General features: G+C 31.1%; 1 protein-coding gene and 2 long non-coding RNA genes across 5 annotated transcripts; 2 read left to right on the forward strand and 1 right to left on the reverse strand.

The window, feature by feature from the left end:
* The first annotated feature begins 11,242 nt into the window (after positions 1–11,242).
* On the forward strand, positions 11,243–12,278 carry LOC139782650 (uncharacterized). Its single transcript, XR_011720939.1, has 3 exons — positions 11,243–11,726; positions 11,794–12,095; positions 12,222–12,278. It is a non-coding gene; the product is annotated as an uncharacterized lncRNA (long non-coding RNA).
* Positions 12,279–14,654: 2,376 nt separating this feature from the next.
* On the forward strand, positions 14,655–16,155 carry LOC139782645 (uncharacterized). The gene is made up of 4 exons (XR_011720937.1): positions 14,655–14,857; positions 15,279–15,563; positions 15,815–15,855; positions 15,963–16,155. It is a non-coding gene; the product is annotated as an uncharacterized lncRNA (long non-coding RNA).
* On the reverse strand, positions 15,776–19,620 carry LOC139782644 (protein tudor-like). Of its 3 annotated transcripts, XM_071721657.1 has the most exons (6): positions 19,129–19,620; positions 18,804–19,061; positions 18,284–18,716; positions 17,971–18,164; positions 16,735–16,889; positions 15,776–16,638 (listed from the first exon to the last, which is right to left on the reverse strand). In XM_071721657.1, the coding sequence occupies exons 3-6, from the start codon at positions 18,549–18,551 to the stop codon at positions 15,957–15,959; spliced, it is 1,299 nt and encodes a 432-aa protein (XP_071577758.1). In that variant the 5' UTR covers positions 18,552–18,716; positions 18,804–19,061; positions 19,129–19,620; the 3' UTR covers positions 15,776–15,956. The 3 variants fall into 3 exon arrangements, with proteins under 3 accessions (XP_071577758.1, XP_071577757.1, XP_071577759.1); XM_071721656.1 differs by having other exon boundaries at positions 18,804–19,620; XM_071721658.1 differs by lacking the exon at positions 19,129–19,620 and having other exon boundaries at positions 18,284–18,355; positions 18,804–18,885.
* Between the last annotated feature and the right edge of the window lie 849 nt (positions 19,621–20,469).

Below are 20,469 nucleotides of genomic sequence, written 5' to 3' on the forward strand. Positions count from 1 at the left end.
TCGTCTGGTCGGTGATGAAGTATTTATGTTCAATAACACCAAGTTCGTAATCAGAGTCGATACAATGCCAGGTAGAACCTCATTATCTCATTCATGAAATAATAAATACCTTGACTTCTATTTCATGACATTTGCAGATAAACACGCTCACAGCGTTTGGGTGCATGAATGGACAAGAAGTGGAAGTTGAGGTCATTATAAGAGTAGAAATTTTTTTACTATTACTTTACTAGAAATTTAACTAGTAAGAGATCTATCCTCTTATAATTATTTGATACTAAATATATAAATAAGCTATAATATATATCTTATTAGTCCAAGTGATCTAAATCTCGCTTTTATTAAATTATTATTATTACACAATTATTTATAATCTGCGTAGAATGACTTGAATAACAGCGTCATATAATGTTAAAGGTGAATAGCGCGCGCGAAGTGCGCGTCTGCAATGTGGTGTCTAGTTGAATAAAAATGAGATGCTTAATGTAAAAGTATCAAAGGTTAAATCAATGTAGAAACGACCAAAACTTATGGTCGAATTGTCACGACGTTGTCGAATAGCCCAACGTTGTTACTTGAATACATATGCAAATGCGCCATTTCATATTGTGTAGACTACAGTAGATCTTCCATTGTAACTCTGGTACACTGTTTTATTCTGCAATTATATTATTAAAAAACACAATTTGGGGGGAACTTTGCCATTAGATATAATATAGAAGAGAATATATTGTGGAAAATTAAATAAAGATTAAAAATCATTTTTTTTGCCATGTAACAATAATAAATAAAGTCACCTGTAATCAATTTTATTACAAAAATTCCATGCACTAGGAGTGCACTTAATTTCTCTATCAATGGGTTTTTCAAATATGGAGAATTTCCAGAATTCCGGTGGCATCGCCCGAGTCGAAATTTTGATCCTACTTTCAACCTCAGTATTCAGTTTAACGTCTACTTTGGTACTCTGAAGCCTCCGAGTTGAAATTTTGATCCTACTTTCGACCTCAGATTCAACTTAACGTCTACTTTAGTACTCTGAAACCTATAACAACCTCTATTGATTCTATTTAACCTACAGCTACTACTTAAAATCTATAAATTTTACTTTGATGGATTGGTACTCATCCTACTGTGATACTTCTAAATTCTTCTTAATCTTTTGTAATATAAGTAAATTAAATATAGTTAAATCAAAACTCTCTTCTTTTTAAAATTATTTTTGAATTTTTTTACAATAAAATAAAATAAATATAGAAATTTAAATATGTTAAAATATATAATATTTATAAGGAAGACAAGCAAAACGTATTAGTTTTTATAAAACAGAAATATTTTATTACATAAAATTATTGAAGATATAATTATTATTACAATTTAAGAATTGCAGGAAAGATTTCTGGTTGTTAAGTTAACATCATCATTCAAGTTCTTGTTGATTTACAGGAATACCTACATACATTTCATTATTAATAAATAATCATGTGAATACAAGGTGCAACAATATTGTCAATAGGAATTAATTCAATATTATTTTGTACGTGACATTTATGTAAAAAAGTATTGTTATCGTATATAAAATTATCTCCTTCAACATGTAATATATAGTCTGTTATAGTTTTTTTAATTACAGCGTAATGATCTCCATTACATCGACAAAGTCTTATGCAATTACAATTACTAATTTTAATAAAATAAATAATTGATCCTAATAGAAATAGATTATTGTTTACATATTGAATAATATAAGATTGAGTTTCTAAATTTCTTTGGTATGTTTGTGATATGTATAATTTTCCATTCTTTAATAAACGGAAATATTTATGAATTACTACATTTCCAGGAATTCGAAGATTACGTAATATATTAATGAGATCGTTGGGTATTAATAGTATAATTTGATATGTACCGACACTAAAAGAACTTTCGGAAACTCTTTCAATAATTTTAACCTGTTTTTTTCGATTTACACAAAAATATCGGATAGGACTTTCAGGTACTTCATCTATTAATCGTATCATTTTAATATAGCGATCATGAGATTTAGCAATTTGTGTATCAATGTGGCCTGTTCCATGAACTAATTTCAATAATTGACTATTAATATTTTCTAATTCAAAACACGAAAACGCCCATAATGGTCCAAGTCTTTTTACACAGTCTGCTAAATGAAGCAATTGATGTATATTAATTGAACAAAAATTTAAACCATATAATATTTCAAACTCTCTAACAAATTTCTTTAAAAAATTTTCAGCTACATTTATCATTAATGAAGTAATTTTTTCACTATTAAGTATAGTTATTGCTGTTACTAAGAGAAGATATTGTTCAAAATAGTCTTGTCGCATTACACCTTTAAGTACAGGAATAGAATAAAAAAAATACCACATTCTACGTTTCTGGACCTGATCATCCAGAAGACCCGGAGGTTTTTACGAGGCTATAAAAATAAATATAAATTTAACAAATGATATCGTTCATAGGTTGATCAGTTTTAAATGAAATATATATAGAGTGACGAGATCGTCCCGATTTGAATTGCCGGAATTCGCTCAGAGATGAGCACGAAAACGGTCGGTTGCGCGAGCTTTGAGCCTCGCTGAAGGATGTGGAGCGGGAAGAATCTCTCGACTCGTCGACTCGTTCAGATCAGAGCCTATACCGCTTGTCTCGACGACAATTTTCGCTATTAAACTCTTGTGTGCGTGCGACATATCTTGTGTGAGCGTGCAAATCGTGTGCTGACTGTAACGTGGACGCCGACGCCCGGAGCTTCGCCGTGATCAAGATTTCCGACGCGAGCACTTACGACGCGCGAGATTCCGACAGCAAGATCTCCGATACTCAGCCTACTCCGACCAGATATATGTGAGGCGCGTCGGGCGTCGCTCTGCTCCATTGCGTGCACGAAATAAACGCTGTTGTGTGTGAATCACGAGGCTTCAAGTTTCTTCCCGCTCCACATCCTTCAGCGAGGCTCAAAGCTCGCGCAACCGACCGTTTTCGCGCTCATCTCTGAGCGAATTCCGGCAATAGGCCAGTCATTAAAGACAATCAATTCACTTTAATTACAAAAGTTTTCAAATTTTGATGGAATATTGGGTGAGTTGAAATAACAATAAATCTCATTTTGCAACCATCTCCGAGGTCCGGAACATGCTAAACATTGCAAAAAACGTTAATTTATTATAACTTTGCGAAAAAAATTGCAAAAGTCCTGCAAACTTAAAGCAATGTCTATTGTAATATTTTCCGCAATGTATAAGATTTGCAACCTATTTCGAGGCGCGCAACATTAAAATTTTTTATAAAATAACGTTTTTGTTTGTAACTTGGAGGAAAAAATTGCAAAAGTGCTGCAAACCGATAGAATAACTTTTACAACTGCCCCGAACAGCTGTACCAATTTGCAACCTTCTATGTTACACGCAACATATTTTTTTTTAAATCAATGATGGAACAATTGTTTATTCAGTCGTAATTTTGCCAAAAAAATTGCAAAAGTTTTGCAAATTGGTTGCAAACGTCGAGATTATTTTTCGTCACAAGCTGTTAAGTTTGCAACCTCGGACAAGGTCCGCAACCTTGAAAAATTAGTAACAATTATTATTTTGCACTTTTTACAAGCGTAAAAAAATTGCAAAAGTTTTGCAAATTTTACGGAGTGCTTCAAATGTCTTCCCCTATCCGAATATAAATTTGCAACCCTCTACTAGTTACGCAAATTATTGCAACTTATTAATGACTAATTTTGTGTTACAAAATTAATGCAAAAGTGTTGCAAATTCAGGGAAACAAATTAAAAATACATTTACACAAAATGTCGAATTTGCAACCTTCTATCTGTCACGCAAAATATTCAAATCAAATATATTTTTCTTTACTTTTCGATGATTGTATTAATGTACTGAGTATTTATTGATGGAATGTGAGTTAAGGAGATCGAATACAATATTTTGACTCCGACGATTGTTACATTTAGAAAGTTTTGAAGAGTTAGGAAAATGATGATTTCTTTATACAAAATACAACTACTTTACGATTTTTGCAGAATTGAAAAAGGGAACAAGACACTCTCGAGTTCTAAGTTTTCCCAAATGCAACAATCTGTAACTAAAAGTACTATGCAATTGTTTTATTGTGGTTAAAATAAAATTTCGAGCATAACACATAAAAATCACTATAGTTATGAGAGTTTTCGTCTCTTACTGCCAGAAGGTCCAGGATTGTCAGAAACGTTCATCGCCGCATTCTCAGGGTAAATTTCTCTAAATTTCTGACGCACTCTCACATTTTTCAGTCCGACAATAAGAGCTGCCTTCCCGTCCTGTCTTTTTTCACTACTATTAATTAAAGAACTGATACCTATAATGATTTTTAAATATATTTAACGCAAAATATTTTTTGAAGGTACATTAGTATATTTTAATCTTAAAATTATTTCGTAATGTCTTATAAATTTAAGAAATTTTTATTTGCTTAACTGATACCTTTTTCTTTAACGTCGTCAATAGCTCCACTTTATAAATCATTACCGCAAATAAAACAAACATTTTCGTTTTCCATAATTAATTTATAAGCACGATGCTGTCAAACGATGCTGCTCGTGTAACGTTTTCTTACGTGAATAAGAAACAACAAGAAAGGTCAGAAAATAAGCCGAAAATGTGTACCGTTAAAATAGGAGAAATGATAAGAAAAGTCCGCGTACTTTTCTATTGTCACGCACCACAACAACATAGAAAACTAAAGCCTCATACACAGGTGCGAAGCAACTATCGGGGCCTCGTAGTATTGAGCATGATTTGAATATTTTGCGTGACAAGTAGGAGGTTGCAAATTCGACATTATGTGTAAATGTATTTTTAATTTGTTTCCCTGGATTTGCAACACTTTTGTATTAATTTTGTAACACAAAATTAGTCATTAATAAGTTGCAATAATTTGCGTAACTAGTAGAGGGTTGCAAATTTATATTTGGATAAGGGAAGACATTTGAAGCACTCCGTAAAATTTGCAAAACTTTTGCAATTTTTTCACGCTTGTAAAAAGTGCAAAATAATAATTGTTGCTAATTTTTCACTGTTGCGGACCTTGTCCGAGGTTGCAAACTTAACAGCTTGTGACGAAAAATAATCTCAACGTTTGCAACCAATTTGCAAAACTTTTGCAATTTTTTGGCAAAATTACGACCAAATAAACAATTGTTCCATCATTGATTTAAAAAATATATATTGCGTGCAACATAGAAGGTTGCAAATTGGCACAACTGTTCGGGGCAATTGTAAAAGTTATTCTATCGGTTTGCAGCACTTTTGCAATTTTTTCCTCCAGGTTATAAATAAAAACGTTATTTTACAATAAATTTCAATGTTGCGCGTCTCGAAATAGGTTGCAAATCTAACACATTGTGGAAAATATTACAATAGACATTGCTTTAAGTTTGCAGGACTTTTGCAATTTTTTTCGCAAAGTTATAATAAATTAACATTTTTTTGCAATGTTTAACATGTTTCGGACCTCGGAGATGGTTGCAAAATGAGATTTATTGTTATTTCAACTCACTCAATATTCCATCAAAATTTAAAAACTTTTGTAATTAAAGTTAAATTTTCGAATTTTAGTGTCTTTACTGACTGGCCTACAATTCAAATCGGGACGATCTCGTCGAGATCGCCTCCCGAACATTCTGGAGATAAGATATGTAGGATAAGTTGCTACTTTCACATATTATATGTCAATTGATAAACCAGTCACTTCAATTCGTGACTGTCACGAGCGATTATATTTTGTGTGTCAAGAGTTAGCATACAGAAAAGATACAGTTTTTTATGCAATCGATCAAAGACAAATCGCAAGGAAAAGACAAAAAAAGAACATTATAAGAAAGAGAGAGAGAGAGAGAGAGAGAGAGAGAGAGAGAGAGAGAGAGAGAGAGAGAGAGAGAGAGAGAGAGAGAGAGAGAGAGAGAGAGACAAAGAAAAAAGGTATGTATCTTAAATTCTTTCCATCTCTCCATCTCTTTCATACATACATACATACAGACGACGGTACTTATACAATATATAGATAGACTTTAATATAAGGGTACATTTTTGAAATATTTGACAATATGCTAATCTGCATCTATAATATTATTTATTACGACGGTACTTATATATATAGATTTTTTATTTTTTAAAAAAGAATTCGAAGATGTAGGTTAGAGTTTGAGGAAAAAGAATATCAAAGGTGCTCTTAATTAATAAGAAATTTTTACAATTTTTAGGGAAATAATTGACCGAATCTTAAAGATTTATAGATCAAACAGGGATAGAATTTTCCGGGGAGTGCCATAAAATGTATAATTTTTTGTTACCGATCTTTTTGGAAGCCGGTACCGAAATTTTCCAATTTTTCGGAAATTAATTGACCGAATCTCAAAAAATTGTATATGAAACAGGGGTAGAATTTTCCGGGGAGTACTTAGAGTGTATAATTTTTCGTTACCGATCTTTTTGGAAACTGGTTCAGAAATTTTTCAAATTTCTCGGGAAATATGAAATAAGGGTAGAATTTCCCGCGGATTGCCATGATGTGTATTTTTCGTTACCGATCTTTTTGAAAACCAGTTCAGAAATTTTTATAATTTCTCGGGAAATAATTGACCAAATCTGAAAGAATTATATAGATAGGGGTAGAAAGAACTAAAGAATGTAATAGAATTAGAAAAATTGCTAAAAAAAAAAATCAAACAGGCACAGTAACAACTGTGCTGCAACCAACAACGTAGAACTACGTCTACTGTCCAGGCACAGTAACAAGATTATTCCACTGGCGATATAGGCAATGCGCCCCCCTTTCAGTTATATATGTTCTAAGACTGTCACTAGTCACTAGTAACAAAAAACTGCACAACCGGTTTAAAAAAAATCGGTATCGAAAAAGTAACCCCACCACCGTCATTTCCGGAAAATTCTACCCCTATTTCATACATAATTCTTTAAAATTCGGTCTATTAACGAATGAATAGTTTACGGTCAGACAGACAGACAGACATACAGACAGACGTCAGGTTCTTATAATAATTCCATTTCAAGAAAATCGGTTATAAATAGAGAGTTCCGGTCTTGTTTTATCATAAATGGGACTTCTTAAGCTTTAAAATGAGATGTCATTTATTAGTCTACGATTATTAGTTTCGAAGATATAAACGTTCAAAGTGTGACATATTTTCGTTGCATTCGAAAATAGCACAAGAGCTAAACTTTCTAACGCTACTGCATCGAAGAGGTAAGAAGTGGAAAGTTCCGACTTGTCTTATCATAAATGGGACTTCTTAAGCTTTAAAATGAGATGTTATTAATTATTCTACGATTATTAGTTTCGAAGATACAAACGTTCAAAGTGTGACATATTTTCGTTGCATTCGTTGCAGGCTGTGCCTAGATTTACCCCCCTTTCTTCCCCCCCTTATACCCCCCTACCCCCCTTTTATACCCCCCCTTATACCCCCTCCCTTATACCCCCCTTATACCCCTCCTTACTGTCGACAAAGACGTAGTTCTACGTCAAAATGAGGTTTCCGATGATGTGTATAAAATTATAATAATTTTGGACGACCCTTAACTACGCACTGCGATATCTAACGATATAAATATTTTGATCTCAGAAGATCGGACGAAGGAAATGGAAGATTACAAAAATTGTAATTATAAATATTAATTAATAATTAATTGAGTTTTATTCAATCTTGCAAAACGTATATTTCGTGGGTGTAAAATAAAATTCCTTTCAATAATATTTATATTTTTTAATAATAGTAAATAAATGTAATAAAATTAATAATAAATAAATCCTTTTCATAAAAATAAATATAAATTTAACAAATGATATCGTTCATAGGTTGATCAGTTTTAAATGAAATATATATAGATAAGATATGTAGGATAAGTTGCTACTTTCACATATTATATGTCAATTGATAAACCAGTCACTTCAATTCGTGACTATCACGAGCGATTATATTTTGTGTGTCTAGAGTTAGCATACAGAAAAGATACAGTTTTTTATGCAATCGATCAAAGACAAATCGCAAGGAAAAGACAAAAAGAGAACATTATAAGAAAGAGAGAAATAGAGAGAGAGAGAGAGAGAGAGAGAGAGAGAGAGAGAGAGAGAGAGAGAGAGAGAGAGAGAGAGAGAGAGAGAGAGAGAGAGAGAGAGAGAGAGAGAGAGAGAGAGAGAGAGAGAGAGAGAGAGAGAGAGAGAGAGAGAGAGAGAGAGAGAGAGAGAGAGAGAGAGAGAGAGAGAGAGAGAGACAAAGAAAAAAGGTATGTATCTTAAATTCTTTCCATCTCTCCATCTCTTTCATACATACATACATACAGACGACGGTACTTATATATATAGATAAAATTATATAAATTTTATTTATATTTATATATCTATTATATATATCTATTATATTTATATATCTATTATATATATCTATTATATATATCTATATATATAAGTAATATGAATTATACGAAATCTCTGCAACATATACATTGGTAACATGTAAAAAATTTGTGAAAGAATTGGAGCTGTTTTCGAGATTTTATATCTGTATCAACCCAAGGAGCGCAAATATATTTTATAAAACCTGTCATTTATAAATCAAATGCTCAATTTGCATTAATTACGCATTTGAATGAGCGCATTTTGAACACGCAATTATAGGCCAGTCAGTAAAGACACTAAAATTCGAAAATTTAACTTTAATTACAAAAGTTTTTAAATTTTGATGGAATATTGAGTGAGTTGAAATAACAATAAATCTCATTTTGCAACCATCTCCGAGGTCCGGAACATGTTAAACATTGCAAAAAAATGTTAATTTATTATAACTTTGCGAAAAAAAATTGCAAAAGTCCTGCAAACTTAAAGCAATGTCTATTGTAATATTTTCCACAATGTGTTAGATTTGCAACCTATTTCGAGACGCGCAACATTGAAATTTATTGTAAAATAACGTTTTTATTTATAACCTGGAGGAAAAAATTGCAAAAGTGCTGCAAACCGATAGAATAACTTTTACAATTGCCCCGAACAGTTGTGTCAATTTGCAACCTTCTATGTTGCACGCAATATATATTTTTTAAATCAATGATGGAACAATTGTTTATTTGGTCGTAATTTTGCCAAAAAATTGCAAAAGTTTTGCAAATTGGTTGCAAACGTTGAGATTATTTTTCGTCACAAGCTGTTAAGTTTGCAACCTCGGACAAGGTCCGCAACAGTGAAAAATTAGCAACAATTATTATTTTGCACTTTTTACAAGCGTGAAAAAATTGCAAAAGTTTTGCAAATTTTACGGAGTGCTTCAAATGTCTTCCCTTATCCAAATATAAATTTGCAACCCTCTACTAGTTACGCAAATTATTGCAACTTATTAATGACTAATTTTGTGTTACAAAATTAATACAAAAGTGTTGCAAATCCAGGGAAACAAATTAAAAATACATTTACACATAATGTCGAATTTGCAACCTCCTACTTGTCACGCAAAATATTCAAATCATGCTCAATACTACGAGGCCCCGATAGTTGCTTCGCACCTGTGTATGAGGCTTTAGTTTTCTATGTTGTTGTGGTGCGTGACAATAGAAAAGTACGCGGACTTTTCTTATCATTTCTCCTATTTTAACGGTACACATTTTCGGCTTATTTTCTGACCTTTCTTGTTGTTTCTTATTCACGTAAGAAAACGTTACACGAGCAGCATCGTTTGACAGCATCGTGCTTATAAATTAATTATGGAAAACGAAAATGTTTGTTTTATTTGCGGTAATGATTTATAAAGTGGAGCTATTGACGACGTTAAAGAAAAAGGTATCAGTTAAGCAAATAAAAATTTCTTAAATTTATAAGACATTACGAAATAATTTTAAGATTAAAATATACTAATGTACCTTCAAAAAATATTTTGCGTTAAATATATTTAAAAATCATTATAGGTATCAGTTCTTGAATTAATAGTAGTGAAAAAAGACAGGACGGAAAGGCAGCTCTTATTGTCGGACTGAAAAATGTGAGAGTGCATCAAAAATTTAGAGAAATTTACCCTGAGAATGCGGCGATGAACGTTTCTAACAATCCTGGACCTTCTGGCAGTAAGAGACGAAAACTCTCATAACTATAGTGATTTTTATGTGTTATGCTCGAAATTTTATTTTAACCACAATAAAACAATTGCATAGTACTTTTAGTTACAGACTAGCACCACAGACGCGCGCTTCGCGCGCGCTATTTAGCTTTAACATTATGCTATTACTATTACACTATTAATTTCTTGATACACACAACTGTCAAAATATACGATGACAGCTGCAAATGAAGTAAGCGCAGCGAGAAAACCAATCAGCATCGCGGAAAAAGCGGCAACAATAAATTCGACTATCGACTTAACATGCCTTTTTTTAGAAAGGATTGTTGCATTTGGGAAAACTTAGAACTCGAGAGTGTCTTGTTCCCTTTTTTAATTCTGCAAAAATCGTAAAGTAGTTGTATTTTGAATAAAGAAATCATCATTTTCCTAACTCTTCAAAACTTTCTAAATGTAACAATCGTCGGAGTCAAAATATTGTATTCGATCTCCTTAACTCACATTCCATCAATAAATACTCAGTACATTAATACAATCATCGAAAAGTAAAGAAAAATATATTTGATTTGAATATTTTGCGTGACAGATAGAAGGTTGCAAATTCGACATTTTGTGTAAATGTATTTTTAATTTGTTTCCCTGAATTTGCAACACTTTTGCATTAATTTTGTAACACAAAATTAGTCATTAATAAGTTGCAATAATTTGCGTAACTAGTAGAGGGTTGCAAATTTATATTCGGATAGGGGAAGACATTTGAAGCACTCCGTAAAATTTGCAAAACTTTTGCAATTTTTTTACGCTTGTAAAAAGTGCAAAATAATAATTGTTACTAATTTTTCAAGGTTGCGGACCTTGTCCGAGGTTGCAAACTTAACAGCTTGTGACGAAAAATAATCTCGACGTTTGCAACCAATTTGCAAAACTTTTGCAATTTTTTTGGCAAAATTACGACTGAATAAACAATTGTTCCATCATTGATTTAAAAAAAAATATGTTGCGTGTAACATAGAAGGTTGCAAATTGGTACAGCTGTTCGGGGCAGTTGTAAAAGTTATTCTATCGGTTTGCAGCACTTACCTCCCGTAAGTTAGCCGGTCAACTTCGACTTTATTAATTTTTTTTTTTTAATCGTTTGTTGGTCGTTTGTTGGTGATTGTTGGCCTAATTAGAACGTTTGTTGGTTCTTAATTTTTGTTTAAATTAAAAAAGAAAAATTAGCCTTAAGTTAGCCGGAAAAATTTTATTTTTAATTAAAAAAAAGCCTAATCGATGCGTAATCGTTTGCTGATGATTGTTGGTCTAATTTTAGCGTTTGTTGGTTTATTATTAGTCTTAAAAACGAAAAAAAACCGAAAAATTATCTCACATTAAAGTAATCGAAGATTGGTTTATTTGCCTACGACTTAAGGTTTATTTCTATCAATTTAAGGCTAACATCTATAAAACTGGCTATGAATACGGGCCTTAACATCGGCAGAAAATCGCGAAAAGATCAAATGGTGGTTCCCTTGATTTTATCAGTCGAAATATTTGCATTTTACTTTGAATATTAGAGATTAAATCAGTGTACAACAGCTTTAACGTGCACTGAGTGCGTACCAGCTCTGCCAGTGAAAAACGCTATAAAGAGGATTTATATCTTATTTTTTCTTGCATAGATAAACAGAATGTTATCGGAAAGTCATCTAAGCATTTTGAGAAGAATCTTCGGAAAGATGAACGTAGAAACCAATTGTTGCAATTAAGAAGAAAGAAGCGCGAGCAAGTATTTGCGCAGAACAGAAATCTCGGTGGTTTTTCTTCGTCACCTGTTCTTATCTGGGTCATACCGTTGCAAAGTGACGTGGACATTGTTAATTAGTTACAGCAGATACAATTTAAAGAACATTGTATCTGCTGTAACTAACATGGACGAAACTGCTAATGTTGCTACTAGTCCAAATGGCATTATACATATTGGGTACGCTATAAAGCAGGAAAAGAACTTGTTTATTCTATTATTAGTGAGGTAAATTAAAAATTTGTTAATATTATATATATATATATATATATATATATATATATCTATGTATTTGTATTAATTTAGTGTTCCAAGACTGAAACAGTGGTTTTCTATCATCGTACCATCGATGGGTGACGTTTCCCTGGCGGAAAAATTTCTATGAATAACTACAAAATTTGACTAAAAATAGAAATTTGTACATTTCTGTTGAAATATTTAATTTTTTGTAGAAATAATTATTTTTTTGTAGAAATATCTACGAAATAGTACCATAAATTACAATGTTCTCAAATCAAGAAATTATTGCAAGTAGTATTTCATGAAAAACTATAATTTAATAAAAAATAGTACAGAGATCTACAAATTTTAAAAATTTAAGAAGAAACAAAATCTTAAAAAATTAAAACATCTGTTTACTTGGAGAATACTACAATTATTTATAAATGACTATAGAAATCTACCACAATTTACGTATCGTAAAACTGTGCAACTTAGAATCCAATTCAGTTTTTAGTTTCTCATAAAATACTACAATTTTGTACGAATAGTAACAAATACCGATTTGTTTGTACAGCTCAAAAATGTATTAATTAAAATTTGTACTTTTTAGTTAAATGTTACAAGTTTTTACACAAATCTTCCAAAATTTATGTATTATTAATAACTCCTTAATTAGCAGAAGTTAAAATACTTATGTTTTTATTTTCGTATAGTTTGCTGTAAGACCCAATAGAAAAATACACAAATGTACAATTTTTTACCTTATTAAATTTCTGACTCGTGAATGATTGTAATTTCGCATATAATACTACAAGGTCCTATAAAAAACAACAAAATTCTTAGCCTTTTACGAATCGTGAATCCATGAAAATCTACATGTATTCGCTTTTTTAGATTTTTATAAGATACTACAATTTTCCACGGAAAGGTTGAAAGTTTGGTTGAAGGTCTGTTAATTTTCATGTAAACTTGTAGTATCTTATAAACATCTACAAAGAGCAAATTTATGTAGATTTTCATGAATTCACGAGTTGTAAAAGGCTTAAGGATTTTGTCGTTTTCTGTAGGATCTTGTAGTATTGTATGCAAAATTACAACCATTCACGAATCAGAAATATATATAAGTAAAAAATTGTACATTTATGTATTTTTCTATTAGACTTTCAACAGACTACACAAAAATAAAAACATAACTATTTTGACATCTGCGAATTAAGAAGTTATTAATATAATAGATGAATTTTGGACGATTTGTGTAAAAACTTGTAACATTTAACTAAAAATTACAAATTTTAATTAGCCATAATTGTAATAGATTTTTGAGCTGTACAAACAAATCGGTATTTGTTACTATTCGTACAAAATTGTAGTATTTTATGAGAAACTAAAAACTGGATTAGATTCTAATTTGCATAGTTTTACGATATGTAAATTGTGGTAGATTTCTATAGTCATTTATAAATAATTGTAGTATTCTACAAGTAAGCAGATGTTTTAATTTTTTAAGATTTTATTGATTCTCAAATTTTTAATAGTAGTAGTTTGACGTAGTTTTGTCCCGTAATTTATAGATCAAGTTGTAGCAATATAACTCTAAAAATTTTGTCTAAAATTAAGAGACTATGGCCGTTATTCATAGTCGGATCTTATTTCAAGACCGTCTTAAGTTATATCTTAAGACGCTAATACGGCTATGCGATTGGTTCATGACATTTTAAAATTGAACATGACTATCTGCATACTATATGGTGATAGTCTCTTAATTTTAGACAAAATTTTTAGAGTTTTGAACACAAGTAACTTAGAAAGAAGCAACTTGATGCCAAAACAATTTGATTGAAATCGGCTGATTTTTTATGTCAAATTCGATGACCGACATCAATTTTGTAAGAAATATATATATAATAAACCGACTTTATTAAGAACTAACACCTTCCGTACGTCTGCTAACAATAAGTGTAACATATATAGACAATACGAAACGTCTTCATCAATCAAAGTTGTAGCACAGTGCGGAAGGTGACTGACTCAAGAGCCAGGGGTTTCAGGTTCAAATCCAGCGGTGGTAAACAAATTTTCTAAGTACAATATAAATTTATTTAATTAAGCTTGCACGTAATCAAGATTTTCAGCAATAAAATAATGTTCAACGAGAGAAGTAAATTTTATTTTTTATTTTGTTTGTAGTATATCCAAAAAGTTGTAGTTATTCATAAAAAATTTGTAAAATTATTTCCACCAGGGTAGTATTTCCTTGTAGTCTACTGTACTCAAATAGACATAGAAATGTGTAGAATATCAGTATTAGTTGTAGTTTGACGTAGTTTCACCGAAAAATTTATAGATCAAGATCCAATAAAAAAATACATAAATTTACAAAAGTGTTCCAATTCTAGCATTTTTATGTAGAATTCTGTAACACTTCTTAAATTTATGTAGATTTTAATAGATTCTGGCAATTATATTTTATAGTTTTTTGTAGCACACTTTTATTTTTTTTTAAATTTTGTAGAAATATTTCCGCCAGGGTTTAGCAACATTAGATGCAGCCAAAGTTGCTACCACGTTACTCTTTGTTACTTCTGTCGCGAGTCAAGCAAACGATGGTACGCAGAGATATTATAGGCGATTGAGACAAGGAAATTATCGTGTCTTGCCTTGCTCAAGGTTTACCTTCTACAATAATTGCAGTGCATAATATTCAAAGACTTCATATTAAGGTAAGTAATGATACGTTTAACACTTTATATAAAATTTACAAAGAGTAAACTCTTCACAATAAAGAATTGATTAATTTCTATATTTGCTCCAAAGATTTATATGTTTTAATATTTTATTGCTTTTCTTATGTTTTAATAAAATTTACATTATTTGTTTAACGTCTTAAATATTTAGTAAAATTATTTTTAATCGGATAAATAAGACCGTCACTCACAAATGGACGACCTTTGCGGAAATTTCTAGCAGATGACACCCAGATATGGGTGACATGGCACTCAAAGTGTTAAAAATCTTAGAATAGAATATAGAAATTAATTAATTCTTTATTGTGAAGAGTTTACTCTTTGTAAATTTTATATTGCGCATGTCAAACGTGTTACTCATCGATTATTGTTTGATACGTTTTAAACGGTAAAATAGAAACGTCAAGAGTATAAACAATCTGTGCAACATGCAATTTCAAAATGGATTTCCGAAGAAAAAGTTCTTGAATTGGACACTGCAGCCAATTGCTTAAATATGTTACGGCGTGCTGGATCACAAAAGCAAAGAAGTTTGTTTTACAAAGATATCTTTTGGCCGAGAAAGTCTCATTTGAATGTGATGGATTACTGGATATTGACTCGCATCTTTATATTTTTGGATTTTCACGTTCATCCATCAGCCGCACAAAGTATTTTAATATTCTTCCTTCAGTTGCAGAAAGTATGTATAAAAAAATAATATATATAGTTTTACATTTTTTTATTAATAAAACTAAAATGTATGCATACATTTAAACGTATATTTTCATTTTTGACAAATATTGAAAATCTTTTTATTATTTATGATATTTGGATTATTTTAATATGTGTGTGTATGCATACTTTTTTTCTATTATTTAGAACTAATATAAACATGCTAATTGCACCTAGAAATATTTTTTGATATATATTCTTTTATAATTTATGTTACAGCTTGCACCTGTTTTACAAAATCTTCAAGGTTCAAATAAAAGGTAAAGTTATATATTTCTTTATAATGCATATTTAGTGTTACTTTGGTTTTACGTGTAGTGTATATATGATATGTTTACATAAGTACAATAAAATAATTGCTTTATAGATTCGACAAAATGCCACGCAAGATTGCCGTGCCACCAGAAGAGAGCATCCCAGTTGTAAAAAGATTTATGAAACAGTTTGAAATTGAACCCTTGCGGAATCTATCGCTGAGCTTTTCTTCATTTTCGATCAGATCGACGATCCACTTCTTGTGTACGTTGTAAAATACAGCCGAGAAATCTTTATTCATCAAATGATCTTGTAATATGTCCTTCTGTTCAGCCTCAGTGCCAATAAAAGATACAGATAACGATACATTTATGGCTAATTGATAGGGTTCATAAAATTGCGGTTCCAAAATCATGATCGAGTCTAGAGCAACTTCCTCAGTGTTGCCGTAGTCAATGTAATTAACATAGGCCATTGTTTCGGTGAGACTAACGATTCTTCCTCTGTACCATTGACCGTCGTCTAAATATTTCGTTGCGCATAATAAATGTACCTCTGGCTCGAGTCTTTGACCAGAATTAGTGTAATACTGTTGAAGATCTTCCGACAGTTTAGTCTCAATATCCACGTCCGAATACCGTTGCAACCAGATATTGGTAGAATGATCCGCATACGACACCGAGACCTTGTGAGTTGAACTTAGAATAGGCATCGGACATACGGGTGGTATCTTCTCCTCAGTATTCATTATCCCATTGCCGGATAGATCGTATAATTTTACGATAAGTCTATACGAACAAAAGATGGTAATATCCAAGAAAATGTTAATATTTATTTGAAACTTACTTATATATTTGTAACTGCAGCGTAAAATTTATACAAACCTGCTATTATTGACTTCTTCCACATAGACTAACACTTCTTTGCCTTCGAGTCCCTTCAATTGTTTATCTACGTTGGACGACGCTGGCACATCTTGTAGGGAGCATTCTAACGCTTGGTTCTGCATGACTACGAGCTCTCCAGGTAGAGCTAAAGCCTAGATCATTAGATTGTCATATTAATAATGGGAATTAATGAATATCAAAACTACAAGTTTCTTATTTATACATATTCATAATTTACTTATAATTTCAACAGTTCCAATATGACAATTTCGTATTGCAACATGATATATGGCATTAACTTGCATCGTGGAAGCAATAAAACCTGTAGAAATATTTGTAAATATCTGTCTATGTACACTCTCATCATTCAGGATTTCATCGTATGCCCCAGTATCAATGAACTTTACATCAAACCCGACGGACCGTGTACAGTTAATCACCACAGCTCGCTTCCATGTTCCATTTGTATAGAACTAAACAACCCGTGCCAAGACATAACTCGCGAGTTGATAATCGCGGCATCACCTGATATTAACTTCTTATCAATAAGATTCGCTTGAGTTCATGCGAACGATGAATGAGAAGGTACAAGCTCTTTTCAATGTTAAGTTATTGTTATTTTAGGAAATTCGAACATTATGATGAAACATTCATTATGATACTGTTACAATCAATTTTTAATTATTTATCTGTTAATACCATACATCGTGCAATAATATTTAAGACATTTTATTTTATGGAGTCGAAATTATAAATATTACTACAGTTTCAGAAAGTACGATTTGATTCATTCAGGAATGTTGGGCTAGATATAAATTTTGTTATAGGATGAACCAGATTCATGATGTTAGTCATTTGTGTTAACGATATATTAAATTTTTAAATACATAAATAAAATTCTTTTCCATCACCGTAATATATTATATTTCAGAATCAAAGTTCAAGAAATAATATGAGTAATTTCTAATTTGTTTAATTTTCGAATCTTAGAATTTGTTTAATCATTTAAGAAATTGAAGAAATTTTAATTTAAATTACAATTAAATTACAATTTAAATATATGGATTTTGTTGTAATTATTAAATAATGATATCATAGCTTGTGAATAAGACAAGCCGTTAGTTCATGGTTGTTAGAAAATGAGAAGTTACTTTTCTAATTTTCCATAAAGTTTATGAGCAATATATGACAGAATATGATTCGTGGCTGAAATGCATTTGTACTAAATAATACCTTTGTATCTTTATTAGCCATGTATTGATCAACAATGCTTTCACATTTTGAAGCAGATGGAAGCTGAACATAAAACTGGGTTGTATTTTTTACATTAGAAACTCTCGTTTTGAGAGTTTGGCCATTCAAGAGGCTTATGTCCACTCTTTCTATAACATTGAGTTCTTTTACTTCTGTATCATGTGTTTCTGGAGCTAAAATATAAAAAATATAATGTTTAAGTGTCAAATAATCTGGCATTTAACATATGAAATGCATAACTATTGTTATAAATGTGCATCGGAATATAAATGAATTTTGAAATAATTCTTACCACTGATTGTTTCAGTCGAGGTTTTTGTAGTAAAGGCTGCAAGATTCTTTTGCACCAAAATATTACTCACATCTTGTCCATCATGGTTTAATAAAATTATATATTGATCGTCATTAAAACTATGGAATATGCATTCGTATTTATCAGCACTGAAGCAATTATCGAGCGCGTTACTATCCACTTCAGACCAATTCGAGTTACTATTATTAGGTACGATATTATTAGGTACTTTTAAGGAACACTGCACTGCTAATCTAGGCAAATGCATAAATTTCTTCTCGACAGAATAGATATTATATTGATCTACGATTGCGCAATTTCCAAAATCTATGTACTGAACTACGTATGCATCCTTCCACGTATCAATATTCACAACTTCCGCTCGATAAAGAGCTCTATCTTCAGAAAATATAGCTATAACTGCTGAACCAACCTAAAAAAAGTTACACTTTTATTAACTCGATCACAGTAAAAACAAAGTAACACTAAATATGCATTATAAAGAAATATATAACTTTACCTTTTATTTGAACCTTGAAGATTTTGTAAAACAGGTGCAACCTGTAACATAAATTATAAAGGAACATATATCAAAACATATTCCTTTATAATACGCAGATAAGAACAGGTGATGAAGAAAAACCACCAAGATTTCTGTTCTGCGCAAATACTTGCTCGCGCTTCTTTCTTCTTAATTGCAACAATTGGTTTCTACGTTCATCTTTCCGAAGATTCTTCTCAAAATGCTTAGATGACTTTCCGATAACATTCTGTTTATCTATGCAAGAAAAAATAAGATATAAATCCTCTTTATAGCGTTTTTCACTGGCAGAGCTGGTACGCACTCAGTGCACGTTAAAGCTGTTGTACACTGATTTAATCTCTAATATTCAAAGTAAAATGCAAATATTTCGACTGATAAAATCAAGGGAACCACCATTTGATCTTTTCGCGATTTTCTGCCGATGTTAAGGCCCGTATTCATAGCCAGTTTTATAGATGTTAGCCTTAAATTGATAGAAATAAACCTTAAGTCGTAGGCAAATAAACCAATCTTCGATTACTTTAATGTGAGATAATTTTTCGGTTTTTTTCGTTTTTAAGACTAATAATAAACCAACAAACGCTAAAATTAGACCAACAATCATCAGCAAACGATTACGCATCGATTAGGCTTTTTTTAAATTAAAAATAAAATTTTTCCGGCTAACTTAAGGCTAATTTTTCTTTTTTAATTTAAACAAAAATTAAGAACCAACAAACGTTCTAATTAGGCCAACAATCACCAACAAACGACCAACAAACGATTAAAAAAAAAAAAATTAATAAAGTCGAAGTTGACCGGCTAACTTACGGGAGGTGCAGCACTTTTGCTATTTTTTCCTCCAAGTTACAAACAAAAACGTTATTTTATAAAAAATTTTAATGTTGCGCGCCTCGAAATAGGTTGCAAATCTTATACATTGCGGAAAATATTACAATAGACATTGCTTTAAGTTTGCAGGACTTTTGCAATTTTTTTCGCAAAGTTATAATAAATTAACGTTTTTTGCAATGTTTAGCATGTTCCGGACCTCGGAGATGGTTGCAAAATGAGATTTATTGTTATTTCAACTCACCCAATATTCCATCAAAATTTGAAAACTTTTGTAATTAAAGTGAATTGATTGTCTTTAATGACTGGCCTATTAATATAGTTTGGAAGACAATGTAATTGTACGCGCATTAAAAGTACGTTATACATGCATTGGCGCTCCTTGGGAAGTTTATTTAGGCAACTGATTTATGAATTTTTAATGGTATTTTTTTACATATGATTTCAAATTATGTTTTTTTTCTTTCACAGATATTTTATCTTACAAAAAGAAATTATTTTATCCTGTTCCTGTTATAAAGATTTTTCCAAGAAGTTTCCTGTGGCTGTTTTTCCGTTCTTTTTTATTTAAAGGTAAATAAAAAGACATTTACAGCAGACTTTCTTTAACAGCAGATATTTCACATTTGTGAATTGTCTGCTGTAAAGATATACTATAAAGAAGACATTTTAAAAATCTATTTTTGACAGATTTGACTATGTGGATAATTAATTCTTCATTAATTAATACAAAGACAGCACATAAAACTAAAAGATGACGAAAAGACGTCTTTTTATAGTCGTACTGCTTTCTCTGTTAAACATAAATTAG

This window comes from Temnothorax nylanderi, unplaced genomic scaffold (assembly GCF_030848795.1).
Source record: "Temnothorax nylanderi isolate EJ_2023f unplaced genomic scaffold, tnyl_v1.0 TNYL_tig0432_pilon, whole genome shotgun sequence".
Classification (NCBI taxonomy): Eukaryota; Metazoa; Arthropoda; class Insecta; order Hymenoptera; family Formicidae; genus Temnothorax; species Temnothorax nylanderi.

Bases quoted from the DNA above. Each gene is read 5' to 3' on its own strand.
- LOC139782644 (XM_071721657.1), bottom strand. From the start codon at position 18,551: ATGCATTTGCCTAGATTAGCAGTGCAGTGTTCCTTAAAAGTACCTAAT. The intron at 18,165-18,283 runs GTAAGAATTATT...TTTATATTTTAG, and splicing joins CTCGACTGAAACAATCAGTG to CTCCAGAAACACATGATACA. The intron at 16,639-16,734 runs GTTTGTATAAAT...TTGTTCGTATAG, and splicing joins GAAGAAGTCAATAATAGCAG to ACTTATCGTAAAATTATACG.